The sequence below is a fragment of the Epinephelus lanceolatus genome, chromosome 15 (genome assembly GCF_041903045.1).
Source record: "Epinephelus lanceolatus isolate andai-2023 chromosome 15, ASM4190304v1, whole genome shotgun sequence".
NCBI classification, from domain to species: domain Eukaryota; kingdom Metazoa; phylum Chordata; class Actinopteri; order Perciformes; family Serranidae; genus Epinephelus; species Epinephelus lanceolatus.
Window position 1 is genome coordinate 12,796,977 of NC_135748.1, and position 27,221 is coordinate 12,824,197.

Genomic DNA, 27,221 nt, shown 5'->3' on the forward strand with positions numbered 1-27,221 from the left:
CACAGATCCAAATGTGGTGTTTAATACAATATGTTATACCACATTTCATTCAGCAGTTTTCTGAAAAGCCTTGCCAGACACTTTGCTGTTTGATTTGCCCACCTCAAACAAAGAAACAAACAACCTACAGGCAGTTTTAGGCAGGATTTTCCTTAAGTCATCAACTACATGCGAGCCATTTAGAAACTACTGTGAGCAGTGGAAACATACTCAGGGACAGATGGACATGTCCTACTGAAACTGAAATAGCCTACACTCTCACCATCAGACTCCTCTCCTCTTTCTCTTATCTCCCTCTCTTTCCCTGTATCTCTCCTCCATATGAGTGTTTTTATTTTTTTGGCTCAGACTATTGACTGGCCCACATCTCACATTGTAGTCTCGGCCCGATCCTTTTGTCTTACAGTCGGAGCTCCTGTGCACAATGCCTCGCCATAACTCACGCCTATGAGAATGAAAATCAATGGTCATTCCCCTTTTTAGTCTGCTGTTCATCGGCTGCCTCATGATTGCTATCATTTTTAGAGGCGCCAATCAGTTAGCGTGATGCATTCTGTAGCAGGTGTCTGCGAGGGAGAGATAAAGATGGAGAGGGAGTGAGGAAGATGGAGAGAGAAAGATGGAGAGAAGCTCACTTGCATTTGTGCAACTTATTGCGTGTTTTGTGTTTGTATATATGAAAAGCGGAGGCTTTTGTATGTGCAGGGTTGCACCCATGTATGTGTATTGTATATATGTGGTGTGTGTGTGTGTGTGTGTGTGTGTGTGTGTGTGTGTTTGTGTCAGAGGGCAGGTCAAGCAAGGCTGCTGGGTAAAGATTGATGGCTGTGGGCTCCTCCATCTTAACACCCTGAGAGCTGTAACCCTCACAAGGGCACCACACTGTGTGTGTGTGTGTGTGTGTGTGTGTGTGTGTGTGGTGGGAGTGTGAATTCGGTGCTGTGAAGCCTGTAGCCTATGCTGTTCACTATTGGCTCCCCTAGATGGATGGCTTTGGTCTGCTGCCCACCTCCTCCATCTCTCTATGACACACACACACACACACACACACACACACACACACACACACACACACACACAGAGCTACACACACTTATCCCCACTCACTCTGATAATACTGGCAGCTTGCACCAGCCTGTGTATGTGTGCATGTTTGTGTGTGTAAGCAGACAAAGAGTAAAGAGATTGGAGTTCGTACTCTTATGAGGCTTTTGTCTGTTTCATGTGTGTGTTTGTGTGTGTTTGTTCACCTGCCCTGTGTGTGTTTGCGTCCACTGTAGCGTGTCTGCCTGTGTGTAGCTAGCATCCTTCATGTGTGTGTTATCCAGTAGCTGGTGTCCCTCCACTCCCACTAACAATAACACTTTCTCCTTCCTCCAAATCCCCTCATTGTTTGGGTGGGCAAACATTTGAGCCTCTGTCCTGTTGTGAAGCGTGCTCTGAATAGAAATATCGGCAAAATATACCCGAAAAAAACTGGGCTAAACAAAGCTAGGGAAAAATCATGTGTTTTTTTGTTCCTTATGTGTGTACCGTGGCTGTTTTTTTCCTTCTTCTGCTTCTTCTTCTTCTCACACTTGGTTTCGATTGGGTAGAGCAAATCGATTCCCGTGGAGCCATTTGAGCCAATCAGGGCCCTAGGAGGGAATGGTAAAGCTCAAAAGGCAACAATGTTGATTTTCTAAAGTGGGGTTATGACAGGAGGGGGTAGGAGGTGTTTGTGGATTTGATTGTGTGTTTGTGCACACACACATGAATGCAATCATGTGTATTATGGTATGATTATTTTGAGTGAAAGACTCAAAGGCTTTCACTCAGAAGTCTGGCTGTATATGTCGAGTCTCTTTTATCCTGTAGTGCGATAGCATCTCTGCTGTTTGTCTGTGTATGTGGCTAGACATGGAAAAGTGTGTCTTTGAGTGTGTGGGCTGATTTTTGTGGTGATCACTAAGCGTGATTTTCACTGTGAGGGTCCCCCAGTGCCAATCAATTGGACCCCAGCAGTGGGCTCTCATGCAGACGCAGCCTAGTGTGTGTGTGCATATGATGTGGGCTATCAGTCGATTATAGGGCCTTTGCAGTCTTTTCAACCACATCTTAGATAAAACACTAAGATGCAGGTACAACACTGAAGGTGCAGGTCTGGTGGTTTTTCCTCTATGACCAACAGGTTTTTGTCAAAAAATAATCTTTGTGAAGTTCAGGCAAGTGGAGGGGGCATTAAAGATAATTCCAATTCATTACAACTTGGTAATCTTGAATATTGAATCCACTTAATCAAATCAGACTCCTTTATCCGATCTAATAAGATCTGCCTTTCAATATCTGCAAATAACTTAGGTTTTAACGAGGGGTGGGCAGTATATTGTCCAAATGGGATATGTACAATGACTATATTGCGAACATTGAATAGAAATGGTCGTGTCATTTTTTTAAGCTGCTGACATGAGACCCACTTTGGCATTTCGGCTCTCTCACTCTCACAGACAGGCACACAAAGAAAGACTCACATACATGATGCATCACACACAGTCCTCCACCCATCCAGATCACTTTTTCCCAAGCGATAGTGTGTGAGCAGGTGAGATGTGTTTCTCAGGGGCTGCAGGACTCCAGACCACTACTATATTTAGTTGCATTTTGCGACCATGGAGCACCATTGCAACTTGCAAATATTATTCATGTAAGGACTGATGAGAGCTGTTAGTTTGTTTCCAGCTTACAGTGAATGAATCATCATGTTTAACAACGCCGTGGTAATGGTGTAACTTTGTGCTGACTGCTGAATGGAAGCTTCCACTTCACGGCTAAAACATCAACACTTCCAGCCCGAGCCAAGCCAGGTGCTTCAAAATAAAAGCACCAGTGGTTCCGTTGTGATTAATTCAATTATAGCAATACTTTAACTTTATTATAACAGTACTTCATATAACTTTATTAGAACAGTACTTTATATAACTTTATTATGACAGTAGCTACTTTATTTAACTTTATGTGACTGTAGTTTATTCAACAATTTTGTATTTCAGTAGCCTACATAACTTTAAAGGAGATTTTGATATATTACGATATATAGGGTATATCATGATGTAGACTAAAAATATTGTGATATTATTTTTAAGCCATATCACCCAGCCATAGCTGTAGCTACTGTTGGGGGTCGTTATTCAAAAAAAAGTAATGTGGTACACATTCTTCTTGCTTTTTAAAAAAGTAATGCATTACTTTACTTAATTACCCCCTGTAGAAAATAATTTGTTACACTGCTTGTTATGTTATGTTTGTGTTACCCCGCAACAGTGCCTGGAATGCATTGTCACATTATTGCCACATCTTAAAAGCTTTTACAAGTGCTGGATCAAAAAATCAAACCAAGGCAAAAATTAGACAAATGATCAGCACACTGTGTTATCACAAAGCAGAAGCAACATATAGACACAAACACATTCATCACTCAGGTGATTGTGAGCTGCATGATTGAGGGTCAGTCCACCCTCAGGGACAATCAGGTTGGACCAATCACAGCACAGCTGAGCGATGCTGTCTGATATTCCCACATGGGGGACAGAGTGTGTCTTTATGAAAAGGAACTTGCTACATCAAGATCAATATTATACAGGTGTATATAAAATATAACATATCAGAAGTCAAATACATATAATTCATTGTAATTCATCCAGCAAATAACTCTGATCATAAAAACTATGATATAGAAAAATACATAGTAAAAGTAGATAAGTAGAGAACTGTAAAATATTATTCACCCGAATGATTGTTTTTAGAAAAACAGGCAAGTTCAGCTTTTGCAACTTACACAAATTTGTAATAGTACCTACATATTAAATTTAACACATCAAAAGTTAAGTCAAAAATATATTATTAACCACATAGATCATCCAGAAAAAGGAAATCATGAAAACTACTATATGGCAAAATACATAGAGAAAGTGCAAAAAAACAGCAAATTGTTTCAATCTGAGAGAAGATTGACTCAATGTTGCCAATCACAATCACCTGAATGAGAAATGTGTTTGTGCCTATATATAGCTTGTTCTGTGTTGTGATGGTGATTTCATGATGCCAGGCGAGGATCTCAAAATGTTGCAAAATTAAAGTGTGGGAGTTTTGCCTGATTCTTGCCTTAGTAGACTAAAAAACTGCCTGAAAATAAAACTGTGTCAATATATAACACAATATAAAGGAGGTTGCACACTGTCTAGTACAAATGTTAATTGCCTCAAGATAATAAAACAGTAGGCCTAAATAAATTAAGAGGCTAGCCTTCCTAATACCGTTAGATGATGATCGACTTAAAATGGGGAAAAAACACCTGTAAATGGTGTATGAACTGCATTTAATGAGCCAAACACACTCAAACTCACTAGAGTCACTCACTCACCAAACCATTACTTTATAGCAGACTTGTCCAGTTTGTTTGATGTGTTTATTACTAAAGCAGTTGTTGTACCACATGATGAGGAGATCCTCCAATTGTTTGTCAGACAACCTGTGCCCCCTTGGAGTTAGCACAGACTGCCCAGGCTGAAGAGCCTTTCCAAGGGTACACTAGATGGTGTCACTGGTGTTAGCACGTTTGATGATTTTTTTTTCAATCCACCCATTATGCAGATAATTAAAAAATGTACAATATGTAACACAAGTAAGGAATAACATTACTGAATTCAGGAACAATGACGTGTTACATTACTGTATTTCAGAAACATGTAATGTGATTATATTAAGTAATGGTGTTACTTTTTAACACACCCAACACCATTTATAACTAACTAAAATGCATAGATTGCCAATCACCCATTGTCCAATGAAAACGATATATCTCCAAATTTGGTGTTTTTGATTTTTCTCAGATGAACTGAAGAAAAAAATTGATACTTCTCAAGATAAATAAAAGAGTTGAAACCCATGTGATTATCTGAAAAATGCTTTGTAACAAAGCCTAAAACAAAAAACAGTTTTCATCAACTCATGAAAAGTTGTTTCAGAGAGAGCAAGAACAGTTCTGCATTGCAGCCTGATTCATCGGATACCTTCAAAAAGTGTTTCTCATACCCCATATAAAGCTTGTTGTTGAGATGTTACCACATTCCAATATCCCAGGGATGTCAAACATGCGGCCCGGGGGCCACAACAAGCCCACCAAAGGGTCCAATTTGGCCCACTTATGATTTTGTGCACCTAATACTGATGCACTTTAGAGGGCTAAGACATGTGAGGTTTCACATAAACACTGAATAGCCTACTTCATATAAAAAGCAGCTTCAGAGACTTTTCCACCCTGACCAGAACACAGTTTTGTAAGGAAAACAATAAACACTATTAATACATATTTAAAGATATTGAACGTGCAAAATATTGTCAGTCAGCAGCTTCAGTACAAATTTTTTTTAATTTGTATCAGACTTCTATCTTAAAACAGTATGGTTGGAACCATATCACACTGTCAAAACTTGAGATGTGTAAATGGTCTGTAAGGCAGGGGATAACTTAACCTGCTTCCTCAATAGCTTCCACTTTAGTTAGATGTTGCCATGCCAGCATTATTATACAGGGGTGGAAATGTATGGAAAAATGCATATATAATGACAATTTTTTTTGTTTTGATATCTCAGGCAGTTCTGTTTGGTAAATTGATTAATTTGTTCAGAATGCACTTGTTCTGAAAAGAAAGGGAAACACTTGGAGGGGTTGTTAATTATGGGTTAGTTTATTAATAATCATAATGGCTTGGCCCACTTGAGAACAAAATGAGCTGTATGTGGCCCATGACATAAAATGAGTTTGACATGGTTGCCATATCGCATGTCCAAAAGACTTTTACACGACACCAGGTCCAAAATGAAACCTGCTATCTGAACCCGACCCAAATTACAATTCCCATTTTCATTGAGTTAATGCTGAAATCTGGGGATGTGGTAACATCTCCACAATGAGCTTTGACCTACCATACTTATTGTCCTTCTTATAAAGTGGTTTAAATAATCTGGCTAAATTGTTTCTCATCATCTGAGTACATGTTTTTCTTGACTTGCTATGTTCCCAGATCCCAACAATTACTTACTATTATCATAACCATTTGAAATAATGGCCAAAACAGCATAAATAAGACCCACAATATAGTACATGGTGATTATCTTTCAACCTCAACCATCACCACTGCAAGCCTAATGCCACTTTGCAAAAATGTCCTCCTTCCGAACAACTGACACACAAGCTGGTTCTCACACACTGCAGCACACACATACGCTGCCCTTGGTGTCCCTGTATCCATGCTAAAAATCTTACCCAGAAGGAGGAAAGAGACACACATACACACACACACATTTTGTTTGTGTTGGCTGTGGCTTTGTATATGAAGGGCTGGGATTAAACTCATATGGATGCAAAGCACAGCGAAGAGTGGTAACAATCAGATGAGCAAGAGCCATAGAGAGAGACAAAGAGAGAGAGAGAAGTGCATCTGTGTCCCGGACTGAGATATATGGGGCTGTAAAACCTCCATAGCTCTCCCCGACAGTATTTACATACCATTCCAGTAGCCAGTGTGCCAGCTTGTTGCAGAGCTCAAGGTCAAATGCACATAACTTATATTCTTTAATAAGAGAGGAGTACTGTACACCTTACTGTCTCTGCCTCTCCCTCTTCCTTTCCCCCTTGCATGAATTAATTGATACTATAGGGAAGCATACAGTGCGTAAATCTCAAAGTGGTGAGTATATTTTAATTGGTCCTATGGTGTGCTGATTTATGTGTTGGGGAGTGTGTGTGTGTGTGTGTGTGTGCGTGTGTGCACGCGCGCACGTGTGTGCATGAGGGAGAAAGAGAGGTGGTATCTGATGTGCTGCAGTCTCCATCTATCCATCTATAAGGTTTGTGAGCTGCAGTGAGTTGCCCCACCAAGCTGTGTGTGTACTCTTATTAATGACATTGTGGGGACATAAATCTGATCAGTCTGTGACATTATGGGGGCAAAAATGTGACCCTCACAAGTTAAACCATTTAATTTCGGGGTTAATTGTTTTTGTTTTTTGTTGTAAAGGTAAGGGCACAGCTTTGGGATTGGGCATACGGTGGCCGAGGTTAAAGGTTAGATGAGGGTTTTTCAGTCCTGTCAAGTTAGGGGCGGGCAACATATCCATTATACTCGATGTATCGCGGTGTGTTCCACGTGGGATGTATGAAATGGCTATCGTGAAAACTGAGTATAAATTTTCACATAATTTTTTAAAGCCACTGGCATTACACTTGCTTAGATGTTTCATTTCTCTTGCACTCTCCTACGGTTCTCTCCTTCTCACTGACACAAAAAGAAGAAAAAATCACATGTACTCCCCACCCATCCAGACCACTCCAGACTGTGACTATTTAGATACATTTTCAACCATGGAGATACCAGTGTGACTTGCAAACATTATAAATTTAGAACTGGAGAGCTGTTGGTTTGTTTCCATCTTACAGTGAATACATTCTTATCTTTAACAGTGCCATGGTGACACTTAACTGATGTGCTATAGGGGGAAGCTAACTGCTAGCATATAACTGTTAACAGCAAGTGAAGTTCACAGCAAAAACACCAAAACGTGCAGCCTGAGACAAGCCAGGTGCTTCAGAATAAAAGCACCATTGGTTCCGTATTCCAAATTATTTAATTATAACAGTATTTAACTTAATTCTAACAACACTTCATTTTACTTTATTATAATTGTCTTTTTTAAGGTTATTATAACAGTATTTTATTTAACTTAATATATTATATTATATATATTATTATATATATTATATAACAGCAGCTACTTTGTTTTAACTGTAGTTTATATAAGTTTATATAGTAGTTTAGTGTTTTAGTAGTCTACAGATGTTTAGAGGACATTTCAGAATATCAAGATTTATATTGTGTATTGCGATATTGCCTAAAAATATCACAATATTATTCATAGGCCATATCGCCCAGCCTTATGTCAAATTTACATTTAATCAGCTTTAGTTGAGTAACATTATTCTGCCTTCAAATTGAACTTGTGAGCTCATGGTTATGACGTGGAAAGTCGTGTACACGATATGCTTGCCGTTCAAGTGATTAAGTTGTCAGAACATCGTTACTAGGCAACATTATTTAGAAGCTCCAAAAAAACCCCTCCAGGATTTATGTATACCCACTTAAAGTGTGCAAGGATACCTAACATTTGTTTTGTGACGTAACTCTCACAAACTATTTGTTTTCACAAATACAGGGTCGAGAGATCTAACACCAAACTGAACAAACTTTGCAGCGCAAGCAGATAGACTTTTGTCATCTTTCCTCGTCCTCGCCCTGCTGAGCTCTGTGTGTAGAGAGCGTAAATTAGCAGTAAAGTTGTCAAGTGGTCGTGAATGTACAGTGAAGTTATCAGTTTGTTTATGAATAAACACTGCAGCTCCTGAAGACTCAGGTAAATTCTCCTGTGTTGTTTCTGAACTGTTTGGTAAAGCCTTATGAAGCTGAATTCCCATATAGGATGTGCTTTGAGTTGCCGTAGACCTGGCCTACCAAAGAACAATTTCCAGTGGTTTTTGCTTACCTTATCTGTAAAAAGCAATATCTTGAATAATTAAATTATTTTAGTTTTTGCATATCTTTCCGTGTTTTATGATGTCTCAGTCTCAAGACACAGCTGATATGACTGTCATCACAAGACCTTCATCCATCCCAACATAGGAGACACATGATCATATTGTTTATATTAATGACATAAGCAACATTTTAAAAATAGCCTAATCATAAGCCAAACAATATGACCTCATAATCCTATAGAACAGATGTCCCTGAAAACAAAAACAGCATGTCTAGATGCATTACAATGTTAACATAAAACAGTATAAGCTGATAAAGGACTGAGAAAACAGAGGAAAATCAGTTCAGAGTCCAAAGTGTTTAAATCTCCCCGGCTGTAAATGTCCTTGGCTGTTAAAGTCTTGTGTTACTTACAATAAATTGTTTCAGGAGGTCCTCTCCTGATAACACTTACCCAGTCTTTTGGAACGCCCTCAATAACTTGTGATTGCATGTATTTTATGTATTTGTGAGCCTGGTGGTGCTTTTGGGTGTGTCTGCCCACTACAATACTCTAGACTGCACCATTGTGAAGAGCATCCATTGATATAATTTTGAAGTATAGAAATATAGAGAGTGGACTGTGTGGGGTTTTTTTTCTTTCAAAGATAGATTGATAAACAGTTGAGCCTTAGCTGGTTGCTTCATGTTATTTTCAGATGAGTAATATTAGCTAGCAATTTGATCCTTAAAGTAAACAGCAGGCAGGTGGTTAATAGTAGTCAGAATCTTCCATAGCAACAAAACTGAGTTCCATGTAAGTTACTAGGCCTACAGAAACATTGCATTTAATAGTCCATCTTACAACTTCACTTCCCCTCTCTCTCACTTTCTCTGTCTCTGTCTTTGTTACCTCAAACAATTGTCTGTCACGATACTGATGATGTAAGACAGATATTGTTGTATGCCATCTTGGTTGACATTAACCAACCCTATCTTCCAGTCCAACTTTCCAGCACATCATATTATCATTTTAAACTTATCACCTCAAAAGAATCTTCTCTGAATCTCTGAACCTGGACCTCAATGATTACTTGTATGGCAGTAGCTTGTCCTGCCAATCTGGCAAGCTAACACTAGCTGAATAACTTATAGTGTAGACCTGTCAACTGTATCATTAGCAGATGTCTGTCAGACTTTAAAATACTGTTATTTGCAACTCACCAGCAGTTTGTCAATATAGTCATAATTGGCTGACTGACCAGTTTCGCAATGATGCGTTTCCTGCCGTAAAGCAGATTTTTTCCGCGAAATTTCGCCCCTGGTGGCAGAAGTTTATTACAAAGATTGCAAAGCCACTAAGTAATCTATGTAAACGCAGATAGTCTAATTTTACTGTGGCCACTACCCTGTGCAACCCACATTATGTTCATAATGATATATTGAGGAAAATATGCTATCTGTTGCCTCTTTAAGTCAGTCAGCTTTAATATTGTAAGAAAAATTGCAATTAGATATTTTCCTCAAATTGTTTGTCCAGGTTGTCGTTTATTTGTATATTTAAATGTGCCGAAACCACTTGATATCATATCACTTTATATTAGCCTCAGCTGAATTTAAGATTATACACTGAACAAAAATATAAACGCAACACTTTTGTTTTTGCTCCCATTTTTCATGAGCTGAACTCAAAGATCTAAAACTTTTTCTACATACACAAAAGACCATTTCTCACAAATATTGTTCACGAATCTGTCTAAATCTGTGTTAGTGAGCACTTCTTCTTTGCCGAGATAATCCATCCCACCTCACAGATGTGGCATATCAAGATGCTGATTAGACAGCATGAATATTGCACAGGTGTGCCTTAGGCTGTCCACAATAAAAGGCCACTCTGAAATGTGCAGTTTTATCACACAGCACAATGCCACAGATGTCACAAGTTTTGAGGGAGCGTGCAATTGGCATGCTGACTGCAGGAATGTCCACCAGAGCTGTTGCCCGTGAATTGAATGTTTATTTCTCTACCATAAGCCATCTCCAAAGGCGTTTCAGACAATTTGGCAGTACATCCAACCGGCCTCACAACCGCAGACCACGTGTAACCACACCAGCCCAGGACCTCCACATCCAGCATGTTCACCTCCAAGATCGTCTGAGACCAGCCACCCGGACAGCTGCTGCAACAATCGGTTTGCATAACCAAAGAATTTCTGCACAAACTGTCAGAAACCATCTCAGGGAAGCTCATCTGCATGCTCGTTGTCCTCATCGGGGTCTCGACCTGACTGCAGTTCGTCGTCGTAACCAACTTGAGTGGGCAAATGCTCACATTCGATGGCGTCTGGCACGTTGGAGAGGTGTTCTCTTCAGGGATGAATCCCGGTTTTCAGTGTTTGGCAGATGGCAGACAGCGTGTGTGGCGTCGTGTGGGTGAGCGGTTTGCTGATGTCAACGTTGTGGATCGAGTGGCCCATGGTGGCGGTGGGGTTATGGTATGGGCAGGTGTATGTTATGGACAACGAACACAGGTGTATTTTATTGATGGCATTTTGAATGCACAGAGATATAGAGATACAGAGATACCGTGACGAGATCCTGAGGCCCATTGTTATGCCATTCATCCACGACCATCACCTCACGTTGCAGCATGATAATGCACGGCCCCATGTTGCAAGGATCTGTACACAGTTCCTGGAAGCTGAAAACATCCCAGTTCTTGCATGGCCAGCATACTCACCGGACATGTCACCCATTGAGCATGTTTGGGTTGCTCTGGATCGGTGTATACAACAGCATGTTCCAGTTCCTGCCAATGTCCAGCAACTTCGCACAGCCATTGAAGAGGAGTGGACCAACATTCCACAGGCCACAATCAACAACCTGATCAACTCTATGCGAAGGAGATGTGTTGCACTGCATGAGGCAAATGGTGGTCACACCAGATACTGACTGGTTTTCTGCCCCCCCCCCTCCCCCCCAATAAAGCAAAACTGAACATTTCAGAGTGGCCTTTTATTGTGGCCAGCCTAAGGCACACCTGTGCAATAATCATGCTGTCTAATCAGCATCTTGATATGCCACACCTGTGAGGTGGGATGGATTACCTTGACAAAGGAGAAGTGCTCACTAACACAGATTTAGACAGATTTGTGAACGATATTTGAGGGAAATGGTCTTTTGTGTATGTAGAAAAAGTTTTAGATTTTTGAGTCCAGCTCACGAAAAATGGGAGCAAAAACAAAAGTGTTGCGTTTATAGTTTTGTTCAGTGTATTTTTGCACATAATGCACTCTGGATTTTTTTCTATCTTTTATAATGTAGTAGTGATGACAAGACTTCATGGCCAGTATGGAAAGGAGGAATGATTACAGCAAAACTAATTACAGCAGCTTTCAATGTACACATGGCATATTCTGTGCAAAGATAGTTTTAAAAAAAATATCCTTTAAGGTTAGGGTAAATCTCCAAGCGCTGAATATAAGTCAGCGTGTTGTCCTCCTTAGTGACAAAATGGTGTGTGTGTGTGTGTGTGTGTGTGCGCATGTGTGCATCCCAAGCCCATGACTTCCTGCTCCTCAGGAGGGCAGTAAAAGCTGTCCCTGAGCAGTCATGAATTTACAGCCCTTATAAACACCGCTCCTCTCTCCCTCCTCTGCCTCCCCTCCCTCATCTCCTCCCTCTCCCCGCTCTACCTTTTCTAATAGGACTATGCATATTTGAAACTTGGACTAAATCCAAAAGCAAACTTTAACTTTGTCTTCCCTCGCTTGCTATGTCATTTCTTTTATCTCACGCGAACACTCTCACCTTCTATAACACACGCTCTCTCTCAAACACTGGCATTGTTGCTGCTGCTCCAAGTTGACAAATGAGTCCATGAAAATGGAGTTGTCTAATGGATGAACTCCTTAAATGAATGGCATCATTTCGTAAACCCCTAATGACAGCAGCTTTAGAGCTGTGATGGGCTCAGACATCCAAACCTTCAGCCAGACCACATCTGCACCTCTGTGACATTTTACATCCTTTAACCCAGATTAGACACAGATTTTTTTTTCTTGAGCTGAAAAGCCACACGAAATCAAACCCTTAACAAGCATATAGCAGCTTTTCCAGGCCAAGGTTATGTTTAGCTTATTGCCGGGTCTCTGACTGCACTGACATTTTGCTTTTAAAGTCGACAGGACTCAGAGTTAAAAGCACTGCTTTCTCACTTGGGTTGTGTCCTCTTTCTTATCCCATGTAGTGGTGTGTCTGCCTACACTGCAGAGCTGCTAAGTCTATCCAAACCAAGAAGAAACAAACAACTAAAGAATACAAGTCATCAAATCAACACCAAGGGAAGAATAAAGCAACAGTTTGGGCTCCAGTGTGTCAGGTCTGGTTAGGTCCCTATGGAACGTGCACAGAATACATATTGTAAGTAGAGCACAGTGGAGAATCACAGCTCCAAGAGGCATGCAGTGAGGAATCAATACTCTGCAGAATGTAATATGTAGGCAGGAATCAAAGCTAAGTATGCAGTAAGAGCTACCACTTCTTTAACACCACTGAGGCAACCCTGTATCCCACTGCTGTGTTTGAACACTAGATTGACAGAATTGGGCTGCTGGATTTGCCAATAAATATTCTCCATTAAACGTGCAGAACTCACTTGAATGCTATTGTCACTTTCATGGGCGATTAATGATTAGCTGCTTCAGCCTCATTTTGAAGGTTAAACATGCTCCAGGCAACGTCACACTTTTTTGAAGGACTTTTTTATGTAGTCATTGACACAACATTTTCTTCTGGGTGGTGGTAGTGACACTGACACCTAAGTCTGGGTTACAGAAGTTTCCAAAATGTGAAAGAATTGTACAGTAACCAAGGAAATGTCATGCAAAATTAGAAATTAAAAAGAAATCACAAAAGAAAAAATTAGAAATACAGAAATATCTCTTGGCCTGTCGACCCATTCTACTCAAATGGAAATCAACAAAGCCATCTTCATTTATTCAATGGATCAGAGACCCAATGACCTCTTTGAAATTAGAAAATGTCAGGTATTCAGTACATGGATCTGGGAAAAAAGTTTTATTTAACTTGGTCCCCTTTTACAGGATATGAGGAAACTTTGCCTTAATGCTTGAATTGAGCTTTTTCTTGCAATAGCAAATTAACTCTGTGCCCTTTTTCTACCAACATTATAGCGCTAAGACATTAAGGAACAGAACTTTTATGGTATGACTCAGTCTATATGCTCCCATCTTACACACACACACACACACACACACACATATATATATATCTTTTTAAGCATGAACAATCTATTTAGATATCACTGTTTTTGTGTATTGTTTGGTTAAACTTATTTGTCTGTCTGTTTGTCTGTATGTACGTATTTATGTGTGTATGTTACCCTTGAAAGGGAAAGGGGTGGGAATGGGAGATCTCATCTGAATGGAATAATCTAAAGAAAGTTAATAGAAAATAAGTATAAAAACATCTTGTTTTCAAGTTAATTGATCGCAAATAATTAGTTAAACATTTTGGAAAATATATTAACTCTCTCTGTGAGAGTGTCTAGGTATATTACAGGTTTCTCGATACAGTGGGTACTAGGTTTGGGTTTGGTTGCTGGCAGCCTCACTCTGACGACAAACCGCAGGTAGTCACTGTACCCAGTACAGAAGTTTCCTAAGAAAAGTTCCAGCTTGTAACACTCTGTGAAATCACAAATTAATGTTTTTATAAATATGTTTATGTACAGAACAAAAATGTGTTACAAGGACAAGTTCAGGCTAGCTGTGCTCAACTAGGATAAACTGTAAAAACAAACCCATCAGACTTACTTGTGTTTCTTGTAGTGCTAATTAGCAAATCATAAATGCTATATCGTAGGCAACTGGACTTGCTTGCGTTTCTTGAAGACGTTTCGCCTCATCTGAAGAAGCTTCTTGGATGAGAGGCAAAACGTCTTCAAGAAACGCAAGCAAGTCCAGTTGCCTACGATATAGCATTTATGATTAGCATGACCTGGATGACTGAGAATCTTCACCAACTAATTAGCAAATGTTAGCATGTTGACATGTTACAAAAAAATAGTGAACATGGTAAACAGTCCTGCTTTACATCAGCATGTTAGTATTGTCATTGTGAACATGCTGACATTCACATTTAGCTCAAAGCATTGCTTTGTTTGAGTATCGCCTTGCAAAAGACTCTTAGGATCCTATCTTACACCTGGCACAAAGCGGTGAACAAAGGATTGCAACTGTCATTGCTAGTTTCAGACTGACGCAGTTGTCATTTTCACGGCCAGTACCCATGATGTGTAAGTAGCCAATATACTTGTGCCCATCTGAGTGCCAATAGGTGTGTAGGTCTTAAAATTAAGTGTGGTCAGACACATTGTTTGCTCATTGCCATTTTTAGGCAGCAGAAAGTGAGTGTGCCATTGACCAAAAGAAAACCTTGTCTAAAGTCAGAAGTATTTTCCTGCCATTCAAAGGGTGCATTATCCAGGTTAATAATGCGCGTACACTCTGCTTGTTACCAAGCAGCAATCTCCAGGGCCAAAAAATGAAGCAAACACAGAAGTGCCAAACACTGCAGTTCCTTGAATGGCCACTTGGTGCTAGCTCCAAAGCCAGTCAATCCCCATAGACCCCTATGTTTTAAGGCCCAACTTTAAGGCAGAAATAAACAGCCTGGTCTCTATAGCTAATTTCAGCATTTGTGACAAAAGCACAGGGAGTGAATTTTTTTTTATGTTATTCACCCATTTACATTTTATTAAGGCTTAAAGTTATGCGTTATTAAGTGCGGGCCGGTTTCAGTGACAGGCTGTCTGCCAGGCTCCACCACAGTCTTTGAGTCAGATCCACATCTCGCTCATCTAAAGCCCCATCCTCTCATCCAAATATGGTCACTTCTGGCTCCAGAAATCCAAGATGGCAACAACCAAAAATACCGAACTTGAGGCTTCAAATAGGAATCCACAAAACTATGGGTGACATCACGTAGCTACATCAATTATTTTATATAGTATGGTTGTTACACACAGGGATGCGCAGTAATGCACTTGCGCCATGCTCTATTGATAGTTTAAATAGGGCTCTTAGTCTTGTTTGATAATTGGCAACTAATTTCATAAAATGAGAACCAAGAATGAATTGATCCCACTAACAAGTATTGTGTTCATATCAAAACCTGATATATCTTATTTCTCTGTGCCACAGAACTCAGTTGTTGTTCAAAAACTATTTAAAACACATGCTCCTTCATTACACGACCACACACATTGTAGTTTGTTTTTACTCCTGCATACACTATCCTGACGCCCCATATAGTCACTAGAGCACCATATGTGTGTTACTCCATGTCTAAAAATATTCCCCATTGTGCATTTTCTTAGAGTAACATGTGCTAATTGCTATAGTGCCCAGCTGTTTTAGGTGATTATTGAGCCCTTTAAAATATGGAACCCTATATTTGTGACCTTTGTCACAGACAGGGTAGGAAATCAGAAGGTATTAAGAGACAGAATAACAGCTTGTCAGTTTTGGTCTTTTTTAATGGAATTTGATGGCAAGAAGAAAAATATAGCAGAAAGCCAGCCTCAGCATTTAATCACCTGTATAATGTGTAACATTTTATATTTGCAATTTCCTTGCTTACACTGCAGTATACATGCATCCATACATGTGTGCATTCCCAGATCTGAAGTTGCATGCAAATGTTTAAAATCGGATTAGCTGTGATATTGTACAAGATGCTATATTAAGCAGTCATGTGAAATGTGACCAACAAGCCTCATTCCCCTGTATGTCTGCAGCATGTGTGGATGAGACTGCATGCATGTTTGACCAAAATCTGTATTCTAATTGACTCTGACTTTGTGGTTTGTGTGTGTGTGTGTGTGTGTGTGTGTGTGTGTGTGCGTGTCCTTGTGTATTTACAGCGTGCTGTGGGAGCCCATGGGGGATGGCAAGCGTGTGATTTCATTGGCTGATAATCACGCACTACTCTGGGACCTGCAGGAGAGCTCCACACAGGCCACGGTAAGACACACACACACACACACACACACACTGTAAGCCACAGTACATACACAGATGCACACACCATATCACACAATAGCTAACTCATTATTTGATAACCACCATATCGTCTTGGTGTTATCAGACGCACACATCCTCTCTCTGCGACAACAGAGTGTCCACTATTCATTCTGTCTCACACACTCACACACCTACACACACATGGATACACACACAGTACGCATCTGGGCAGGTTTCCAAGCTGTGGCCACTCTAATATCATTCTGGTCAAGTCTCTCTCACAGTGATAGTAATAGTCTTGTTTAATAAGTAAGAGAAAAGCCATTTACAGTTCTGTATCTGTTTTCACAGTTCACTGAGGTAGTGGTACTACTGTCATACGTTGTGTTTCACATGAAATGTAGGGAAACCACTGCATGGCCAAGGACTGTAAACACTGTCACATTATACCCATGATAGTTTGACTCTTATTCCAAAACCGTGGGCTCCTGTGCAATATTTCCAAGCTGGAGTGTCTTTGGCTGAACATCACTAATTAGTCAAACACAGATGGCTGCTACAACCTCTGTATAGCTTTATTTAAAATATTAGGAAGTACTGGGTGTAGTATCAATACCAAGTCAAGTGAAGACAGTTTGTGTTGTTGTTGTTGTGTTGTTGTTAAAAAGAAGTAATGCTGTCGGTTTCCCAACTAGTTTTAAACATGATCTCTTCCTTACTTGTGTTATTATGATGCTCAGGCAGAATCCGGGGGCAGTCTTTTGCATTGTATCTTAATGCAGAAAGGATCGGCGTTTAGTCATGCAAGTCTCCTCACGTGACTAAGACGGTTTTGGCGGTTAGGAACAAAACTACTTGGTGAGAGTTAGCGAAAGATTGTGGTTGAAGTTGAGTCACGTAACTATAATGACAAAATAATTCAATGTCGACTTTAAGTTTTACATTAGACATGGACACGTGTTTCCTGGGTAAAAGTCCTGTGCTTGTTGCCCCTACTCACCCTTTGCAGACTTACACGCTCAATGTCCATTGGTGCAAATGTCAAGTAATGACACGGATGGGTTTGTATTGGAGTTGGTTGAAAGCATTGTGTCTCACACAGAACCCAGTTGGTGCCCAGCCCTTGCCAAAATGATGCCTTGAGAGTGAGACCAGGCTGTTTAAAATAATGGGAGACACAAAGAGAGATAAAGAGAAAGACAGAGTGTGTGAACGAGCTGAAAGCCTGAGCAAACGAGAAGGTGAAGGACAGAAATAAAACATTTATTTGTCGTTAACTTGATTAATAGATTCATCTTGGTCACGTTCTAAGTGATAAAACAAGAAAACATTGCATGACTGGCTTGTTTTGTTGTGTGTGAAAATTGTTTAAAACACAACAGTTGTGTTTTTTTTTATCTGTCATTGAGCTAATTTGCCTAATCTTCAAGTCTTCAGATGTGATGAAAATGCAAAGAGGAATGCATAAAAGAAACTTTGTAGTTTCCAGTTTAATCCCCAAATTATGTTCCTGTGGATTCATAGTTCCTGGAACTGTTTAATCTCAAAGGGATCCAGCTTCCACACTTCTAGTAAGGCTTTCGACAAGATTTGGGAAACTAGCGCCAGGGATTTGCACCCATTCAGCAATGGTGGTAGAAGTATTCAGTCTCTTAATGAATTGAAGTAAAAGTAGAAATAACATCGTCTGAAATACCTTAGTAAAAGTCATAGCCCTGAAATTAAAATGTTACTCAAAGGTTCAGCGTGTAAGAATTTTTTTTCTCTGATAAGTTGAGATATGGACGTTTGGGAGGTTTTCACCAGTAGCTGAATTATCCACAGAGGTCTCTTCCTTTCCAAAACAAAGGGACCTGGTGATTTAAAAGGGTAAAACCCACTGAAAAAGCAGTTTCACGTTACAAATACATATACAGTGTTTGGTATACCTGTTCTGGGGTACTGTAGAAATACAGCAGTGAACATGTTGATTTCCATAAATGACCCACCCAGCTCATTCTAAGGTAATAAAAACACAATGATTCTTATATTCAGGTGATCCAAGAAAACGTTATTTTACATTCCAGTTCTGCCGAAGTATCCTCCTAAATCCTACACACTGGACCTTGAAGTAAAAGTACGTTAGTTTATCAGCAGAATGTATGTAAAGTATCAAAAGTAAAAGTACTCGTACAGAATGCTTCTAGGCATTGTGTTGTTATCAGCAATAAATTAGTCTGTCAATGTGGAGCCAACTTTAGATACTTTGCATAATTCTATGTAAATTAACAGCATATTGCTGCATCATTTTCCATTAGCAAATCTTCATCTGAAAAGTAGCTGCTAACTCATAGTGTTAAATACATGTAGTGGAGTAAAAAGTACATTTCCATCTGAAATGATATGAGGTAGAAGTATAACAAGAAACAGGATCAAGATATACAAGCTGTTGTCAGACAGCTGAAATCATTTTTAACTGCATTCATACTCAGGACTCTCTTATTATAAAACAAATGGATCACCATGTTACCAGTGTGTAAGTACTTTTGGTCAGTTCACTTGTAGTTGTGTCCTCCCTAATGCAAGGTGAAGAGGCTCTTCACTGTAAATTCCCTGTCTCCAACCCGCCGGCTTTGCAATTAAAATGCCCATTATGTATTTAAAGACTCAAGATAATGGTGTGTGTCAGGTGTGCATGTGAGGAAGAAGTAATAGAGTAGTGGTGTGAAGGCGCATGCTTTCATGAGTGTGTGTGTGTGTTGCTCCATTAGAGGCCATGAGGGAAGAGGAATATAGATGGGTCATTGGTAATTCATGCGCTCGTTGAGGGATTCACATAAAGGGCAGCCAGGTCACACACCTAATAGATACAAGTGTGTGTGTTTGCATGTGAGTGCAGGCATGTGTGTTAATTTGATCTCAGTAAGCTGACCCTTTGAGCAATGTCTAGTCGCAGTTTGGATAAATGCATGCACACACTCGCCCCTCTCTTTCTCAATCCCTCACTCTGCCAGTGTGTGTCTGCTGGGGATGTTCTCAATTAATTGATTATTGATTATTCATACACATTCACATCAACCAAGGTTCACATCACTTGTGTTTTGGGTCATTTAACATTGCTCTGGTTTCACAGACAGCGCAGTGATTTCAGTTGTTCACCAGATGGAGCTGTTAGTTGTATGTATTACTGCAAGGCAGTTGGAAAAATACGCAGTGTAAATACTGAATTGTGGAGAAGTTCGTCATGTTTCAAGATGACTGGAACAGTCTGTCATTTTCATTTCTGTTTCTTCAGAACATGGCCTAAGAGCTACATTTGTTCCTACTGCCTAGTGTTTATGGATATTAGCTTCAAGCTAGCGTTGTTCTATCTGTGCTGAGTGTTGACAGTTTCCAGCTCTGTTGGCACATTGAAGTTAGGAAAAGTTTTGGAACTGCTTTACAGTGTGTTTAATTTATTGCCACATGCACACATAGACCCTTGCCTTTGGGCTACATATGTACCATAAGCATCTTTAAGAATCCCCATTAGGGCGCTTTTATTTGCACATTTTACATAATTCATTCACACACTCATGAATTTTACAAAAAAATCTTTACACATAATGTTACTGCACTGTCATGTTCATATTGAGATAGAAATTTGGTGGGAGAAAACCTGGTTTGGAAAGCTGAGTCAAGGGTTGACTCTTGCATTATTTATTGGTGCACTGTGCTGGAACTTACCTGGATCATGATTATATGATTGTTTATTTGTTTGTCCATTGATTCATATATCCGTTTCATGTTTCATGTTTTGGCTTAATGTTACTTTAACAAATCATGAATCATTATGTAGAAAAATTCCAGTGTAGTGCAACAAAATAGTGAAAGGAATGCAAATTTGCAAGGATTCAGACCTTTGAATTTGCCCACTTCACTGAGCTGACTGATTCGTCTGGCATCATGACATGAAACAGTAGTTCCGCAGTTGAGTCATGAGCACCGCAGGTGGACTAAATTAGCACTGTGGACGGGACTAATGCTGTTTCAAGTTATTTTCAAGCTGTTGTCAAGCAGTACGCTGGAACCAATGAGGAGTAATTACAACAGTGGCGACCACCATATGTAGACAAAATATATGAGAATATCGAGGATATTCAAAATTTGGCATGTTATTTCAATATTGCCGACATTCTGTCTGATATCAAACAAGCAAAAGTAAAGAAACAATTTAAGAATTTAAGCATTTCTCTAATCCAATAATTACTACAATGTGCAAGCAGGGAACAGTGACAATATCTGATGGAAGGGAAATTAAGGTGAAAATACACTAAATGCTGTAAACTCTCAAATAAAAGCTTGTTGCAAAAAAGGCTTGATAAACATTGAAAAAGATGGAATTACCTTTACCAATATAAAATGAATAAATTCAGCTTTTAGCAAAGAGACTTTTCCTCAGCACAATTATTTGTAGCTTTTAGTTGCTCTTAACAGAAATCTTGTTGTTTGGCGTTAAGTGAAACATCTGTGCAGTAAGTGTTGATTTTCACTGACAGTAACTTTCTGTAACAGCAATCAAAAGATGGCAAAACGGATATAACAGCCTCAAAAAATGATCAGAAAAGTGTAATTATGCGCATGGAAAATAGACATTTCATCACAAACAGTAAGGTATTTTTGTTTAACTCACCAATGAAGTTTCAATTTAAAGAAATATTTTACTCATAAAATGATCTTTTGTATATCAGTTACTCACCCCGCGTTATGTTGAATTTGGGAAGAAAATGTGCCTCAGGCAAATGAAGAATCCGGAAAAACTGAGACAATTCTTAATGATTCGAAGTAAAAGATGGTTTAACAACAGCACAACTGTATCAAAACATCCATTTAGAACCTCTCACACAGCTCATGCAGTATAATCCAAGTTTCCTTTATTCAGTTGTTTGCTCTGTTCTTCCCAAACACTTTTGCTAAAACCTTACTATTTAAAACACTTCTGCATACAGGTTGCGTGTTTGCCCAGGCACACTACTTTGTGCATGAGACTGTTTATGTGGAAGTATTTTAGCGAAAATGCATGTATTTCCAAAGCACTGAGCATACAACTGGATAAAGGAGACTTAGAGTATATTTGTCTGTGAAGATTCTCAGTCATCCAGGTCATGGTAATCGTAAGTGCTATATCATAGGCAACTGGACTTGCTTGCGTTTCTTGAAGACTTTTCGAGAGGCGTAACGTCTTCAAGAAAAGCAAGCAAGCAAGTCCAGTTGCCTATGATATAGCACTTACGACTTAGAGTAAACTGCACAAGTTGTGTGAAACTTTATAAACTGATGTTTTGTTATAGTTTTATTGTTCTTCACGAAGGCCCCCTTTTGCTTCAATTCATCAAGAATTTCCTCTGTTTTGGGATTCTTTGTTTATGGAGGCATGCGAGAAAAACGTTTTCTTCAGGGATTCAACCAACCTCAGGGTGAGTAATTGGTACAGAAATGATTATTTTTGTGGTTGAAGTATCCCTTTAACAATCAGCATTTAGCATTAGAAGCAGTTTTGTCCAAAGTGGAGAGAATCTGAAGGTCCATCCAGATTGAAAGCAAAGCTAACATTCGCCTCTTGTTCATGCAAATGTAACTGGTAGATGGCAATCTGTGTTTATTTACCGCAACCAGCAAATGCCCAAACTTTACAGATACCAACTGTGTGTGTCCAGAATGTGCCTCTGCTGTGGTTTTGTGACTTAAAGCCTTTAAATCTTGAGCCTTTAGCATCGACAATCACGGCACTTCTAAAATTTACTTTTTGTTTTGTCAGAACAAACATTGCAATCTTCAGTTGGCAGGGAACATAATCAACCGCACTGCCACATTTACACTTGAACAAATCATCCTGTCCGACAAGCTGAATACGGCAGTGTTGCTACATACAAAGCAAACCTCATGAGGACACAAAAGTCCACCTGGTGGACAATTTAAAACATTAGAGGAACAACATTACATGACCCAATATTCAGTGCCTGTAACTCTTAAACATGTATTTCTGCTTGTAATCAATTCAGTGTCTGTTTGTGCGTGAGCGTGTGTGTCCCCTGTGCCATGACCCCAGTGTGAGGTCATGTAGGACCACGGCAGCGTGGGCGCTGCTAATTCCATCCTCTGACACCAACACTGGACAACACAGCTATTAAATCCTGTATCGAGGGAGAAGGAGAGAGGTAGAAAGTAATGGTGAGAAAGTACTATAATGAGAAAGGGAGAATGTAGAAAGAGGGAGCGATGGAGGACATGACTGATTGGAAAGATGGAGATTAGGAGGGGAAGAGAGGGAGATATGGATAAGGAAAGAGTGGGCTTGATGAGGAGAAAGGGAATGGAAAAGAGGAGAAAGAGCTTGGCAGCCAAGACAAATTCCTCCAGTGCTGATGAGAATGCTAATCTCCTTCCCTCCCTCCCTCCTCTCTCCTTTCATCCCACTCTCTTCTCTCCTGTTCCCTCTATCTGTCAGAGGGTGATGTGTTCATCTCAAGCCGTGTCCAGCTGCAGTGTGGATGTGTCTCTCTCTCAAGGGCCTGGCCTAGATTAGTGTGCGTGTGTGTGAGTTCGGTGTGGGTGTTTGCGTGAGTGTGTGTATGCATATATAAGAGAGGATCATGTGCATAAGCGTATCAGTGTGCATTGTTTGAAAGAAGATTTGTGTGTGTGTGTGTGTGTGTCTGCATGTGCATGGCTCATCAATTAGAATCGCTGGTGGAATTGAGTGAGAACATCTCCACCGGCTCACAGCACACCCACACACCTTGTCCTGCACATCTGCTCACAAACACACTCACACACACATAAACACATGTGCACACACACACTCTCTTCCGGAGTCTAGAGAAAGCATAAATGCATGGCGATTTGACAGATAGCTTTGCATTAGTGCTGCTTGCGTCCTAAATGAATGCGTCCCCTAGTGTTGTGTGTACTGTCTTGTTAGGGCCCCTAATTTGGTTAGTGCCTTAATAAAGCTGGGAACCTGGGACGCATGAAGCTCAGGCTTTGCTGTTGCACCACTAGGGTAGCCGCAGAGAGGGAGAGTCCTGCAGGCCTCTAACTGATCATAGAGTTTACAGAGTTTCTGGTCTGTCAAGAGGAGGTCAGGCAACTTGATCAGTTCTTTAGGGAAGTCAGGGACAATCAGCAAATTTGGCAAATGAGTTGCTTTGTAAAAAAGATACCAGTGTATGTTGCACAGGTTGTTTCATTTTTGTGTCAATGATTCTGAGTACTGGTATTTCAGAATCTCTCCGTTTTCTCTCACTGTTAAAAGTTTGTCAGCTTGTGCTGCTCAACCAGCTAGCCACGGCCATAATCTAAAATGCATGAGCCTGTTAGTGTGGGGGTCGCAGTATCATGGAGCATAGACTGTAATCGAGTGAAGTGACATCGAGTGAAGCCAGTGAAAGAGACATTTCCTCTGGTGTGGGCAGGTGCAGCTTTGACTTAGACATAATGACAGGTAACAGGTCGGTTCTGGTACTAAGCTTTAAGGGTACGGGTGGGTGCAGGTTCTCTAAAGTGGACCCATGCAGAACTCTGGCTACAGAGACATCACCCACTGGTTTGTAGATTCCCATTTTGAAGCCTCAAGTTCAGCATATTTGGACGAGGACGGAGCGACGGGTGGATCTGACTCATAGATTGTGGTGATGACTCATAGACAGCCTGTCACTCATATATAAAAATTCAACCCCTGTCATGAATATCATGAATATCATGAATGTTAAAATTAGCTTTAGAGACCAAAACTGTTCTTTCTACCAGACTGTGAACATGTTTATTTCTGCTGTAAAGTTTGACATTTTAACATGGCAGTCTATGGGGATTGACTCACTCTTGGAGCCAGCCTCAAGTGGCCGTTAGAGGAAGTGCAGTTTTTCTGTGTACTTCTGCGTTGGCTTCATTTTTCAGCCTTGGAGGTTGCCCCATAGGTAGAAGATGTTTGGATGTTATTTGGCAATGCACATGGTTACACTTTCAAAAGAGCATAGTTGATATCTAAATAATCTACTTCTCCCCTTTCCTCTACTTTCTGGTTCATAGTAACAATGCTCACTAAGTCATGCCTACAATCAGCCCTAAAGAATTCATACCCGCATATTCTGTTTCACTCAGAGAGATGTGACATATGATATGTGACACCTGATCAAGTTCCATTTGCTAATGAAGGCCATGGGATACAGTCACAAACCCCAGAAAAACTTTAACTTTGGACTATTTTGTCACATACATAAACATAGCAACACCTATGGGAATTACCAAAATGTTAATCTTACCATAAGAGCAGAAATAGCAGCATCAGCAACATTCTTTATTAGTTTTTTCATCAAAACTTTCCACCATTGTTGTCGTCAGTGTGTAAGAGCCTTCAGATGACTGTTCATCTGCTTAATCACATCATGTGATGCTTTAAGCAGACGTGTGCTTGAAACAAAGTTTTCTGGTCAGTGTTTATAGCTGTTCTAACAGCCACAGTTGCATTTGGGCTGAAAAGCCTGCCACAATAGAGAGGGGTGAATCATGATAACTGTTGATAAGGCGTTCATAGTAGCACTTGGTTTTACACATTAAAGCACAAGAATTAGATGTGTAAAGAATGAAAAAGAGAGCTTGAGAGAGAAGTTAGTACCCTGCTTACTTTCTCACCTCCACACAGCAGGCCAATGGTTGTGTGAAGTGGGCACACTTCTCAGCTTGTCAGTTCTGTAGAGTTGCAGAAATTGTCACACGTAGTTTCCCCCAATTCTGATGTCCAAAAGGTGTGGGGGTCGGGGGTTTAAGACTCCTTTCGACTATCTAACAAATAGTTTGATTGGGTCACATTAACACCTTTAGCCCTAACTTCTGTAGACCAAAGCTTTAAGGGAATGCATGATTTGTAGGGATAGCCATTGTGAGGAGGAGTACATTGTTAAAAACATGTATATTAGCAATGTAAAGGTGTTCTAACTGCCACTTCAAAGTGCCTTTAATAAGATAAGTTGTAACATATCTGATTTGGTGATGATTGGTATGCTCAGTAACCCATAACCTGACATATAAAATGGAAAAAAAAGGAGAAGGCACTCTGATTTAATCATGAAAATCCATGGAAAAGTCATGGAATTTTACATCAAGGCCACAGAGGAAACCCTGCTTCTCTTCTTGTCCGATTTTATCTGTCCCCCGTCTTCTGCCACCTTTCTTCAGCTCCTTTCTTTTCACTCCTTTCCTTTATTTTTCCTTTATTTTCTTCTTTTTACCCTCTTTGTTCTCCTTCCTTTTATCCTATCTGCTTTTCTTTCTCAGTCTTCCTCCCTCCCTGCTGCTCTATCGGCCTGTCTCTCTCTCCCTCGCTCTCCCTCTGTCCTCTCTAGCTGAAATAATGAGAGTGTGCCAGGGAGCTGTGCGGTGACGGGGCGATCGATGATCCCTGCTCCAACAGGCAGAGACGGGAGAGAGAGGGAGAGAGAGAGAGAGAGAAATGGTAGAAAGAGAAAGATGAGGATAAAAAACCCGCAGCTAGTCAGAGAGCAGAGGAAAATGGAGCAGTGTGATGCTGCTTTTTAGAATTGTTAGATGCATCATAGTTTAAGGGAAAGATAATCATTTTCAAGGCCAGCCTGCTGAATTAATTGGATTCCATTTTTTAAAGTAGCCTGATGAAGTGATATGCTTTATAATTCAAAGTCCTTGAAGTGTTTTGACTTTGATTAATTCCACCTTCATTGTTGCCCTGTGAAATATACGAAGCAGGTTTGATAAATATCCAGTGACAAGCATGTCGTCTTGTTTGAAAAGCCTTAAATGTTGCAATTTAACCTGACTGCCTTTCAGCTAAACTGCTCTAATTTTTGGATCCAGTGACATTTTGTCAGTTAAATGTTTTTCTTTTGAAACACCGAAGAAATTACAATAAATTTGAATGATTTTTCAACCAGCCTAAACAGGCTACTTTGATTCAGCTTTCAACACTCATCAGTCTTGAATCCCCCAAGGGCTCATCTTTGACTTGACAGTTGATCCATAAGTAACTGAGCGATCTAGTGTATAGAGCCCTGCTATGGGACCGAGGAGAGCCCGGGGTCAGTAGGTCTGCTGACTGAGCAGCAGGTTACAGAGGAGATAGGAGCATGCTGTTGCCTCCCAGCGCCCACACTGGAGGGCTCTCGCTGTATAGGTCCTGTCTTGCTGCTGGGCATTGGAGTTAGAACAGAACATGCTAATCCATATGTTGGAGCACCCTGCAGGCATAGAGAGAGGGTACTTTTTTATTTAAGCTACAGGTGCAGAGCAGATTCTTAGAAAATATTAAAACTACTGGTGAAAGTGGTATCACTTGGAAACATGGAATTTGAGTTTGATGTTACTTTATTATGCAGTCTCATCACTGCACGCTGTCTATCTTAGCAAGTACTTCAAAGCTGTATTAAGTGATATTTTGGCCATTTGGGGAAAGCATAGCAAGCTGAAACACAACATCTGACATCACATAAGAATCTGATATCGATAATTTGTTGGCAAACAGTTGCCAATTTACTCACCCAGCAGAGACGGAGCAACATTAGCATTGGCTAGAAGTTGCTTCTCAGTCCGTCTTTCAGCTCTGTTTTGCTCTCCACCAACTCCTGAGGAAAATATAT

General features: G+C 40.2%; 1 protein-coding gene across 1 annotated transcript in view; it reads left to right on the top strand.

Annotated features, from left to right (window-relative positions):
• Positions 1-27,221, top strand: part of eipr1 (EARP complex and GARP complex interacting protein 1) — an 84,609-nt gene that overhangs the window by 22,395 nt on the left and 34,993 nt on the right. The window contains exon 5 of the mRNA XM_033641933.2: positions 16,497-16,596. Coding sequence (XP_033497824.1) covers positions 16,497-16,596 — 100 coding nt within the window. The remainder of the gene's footprint in view (positions 1-16,496; positions 16,597-27,221) is intronic.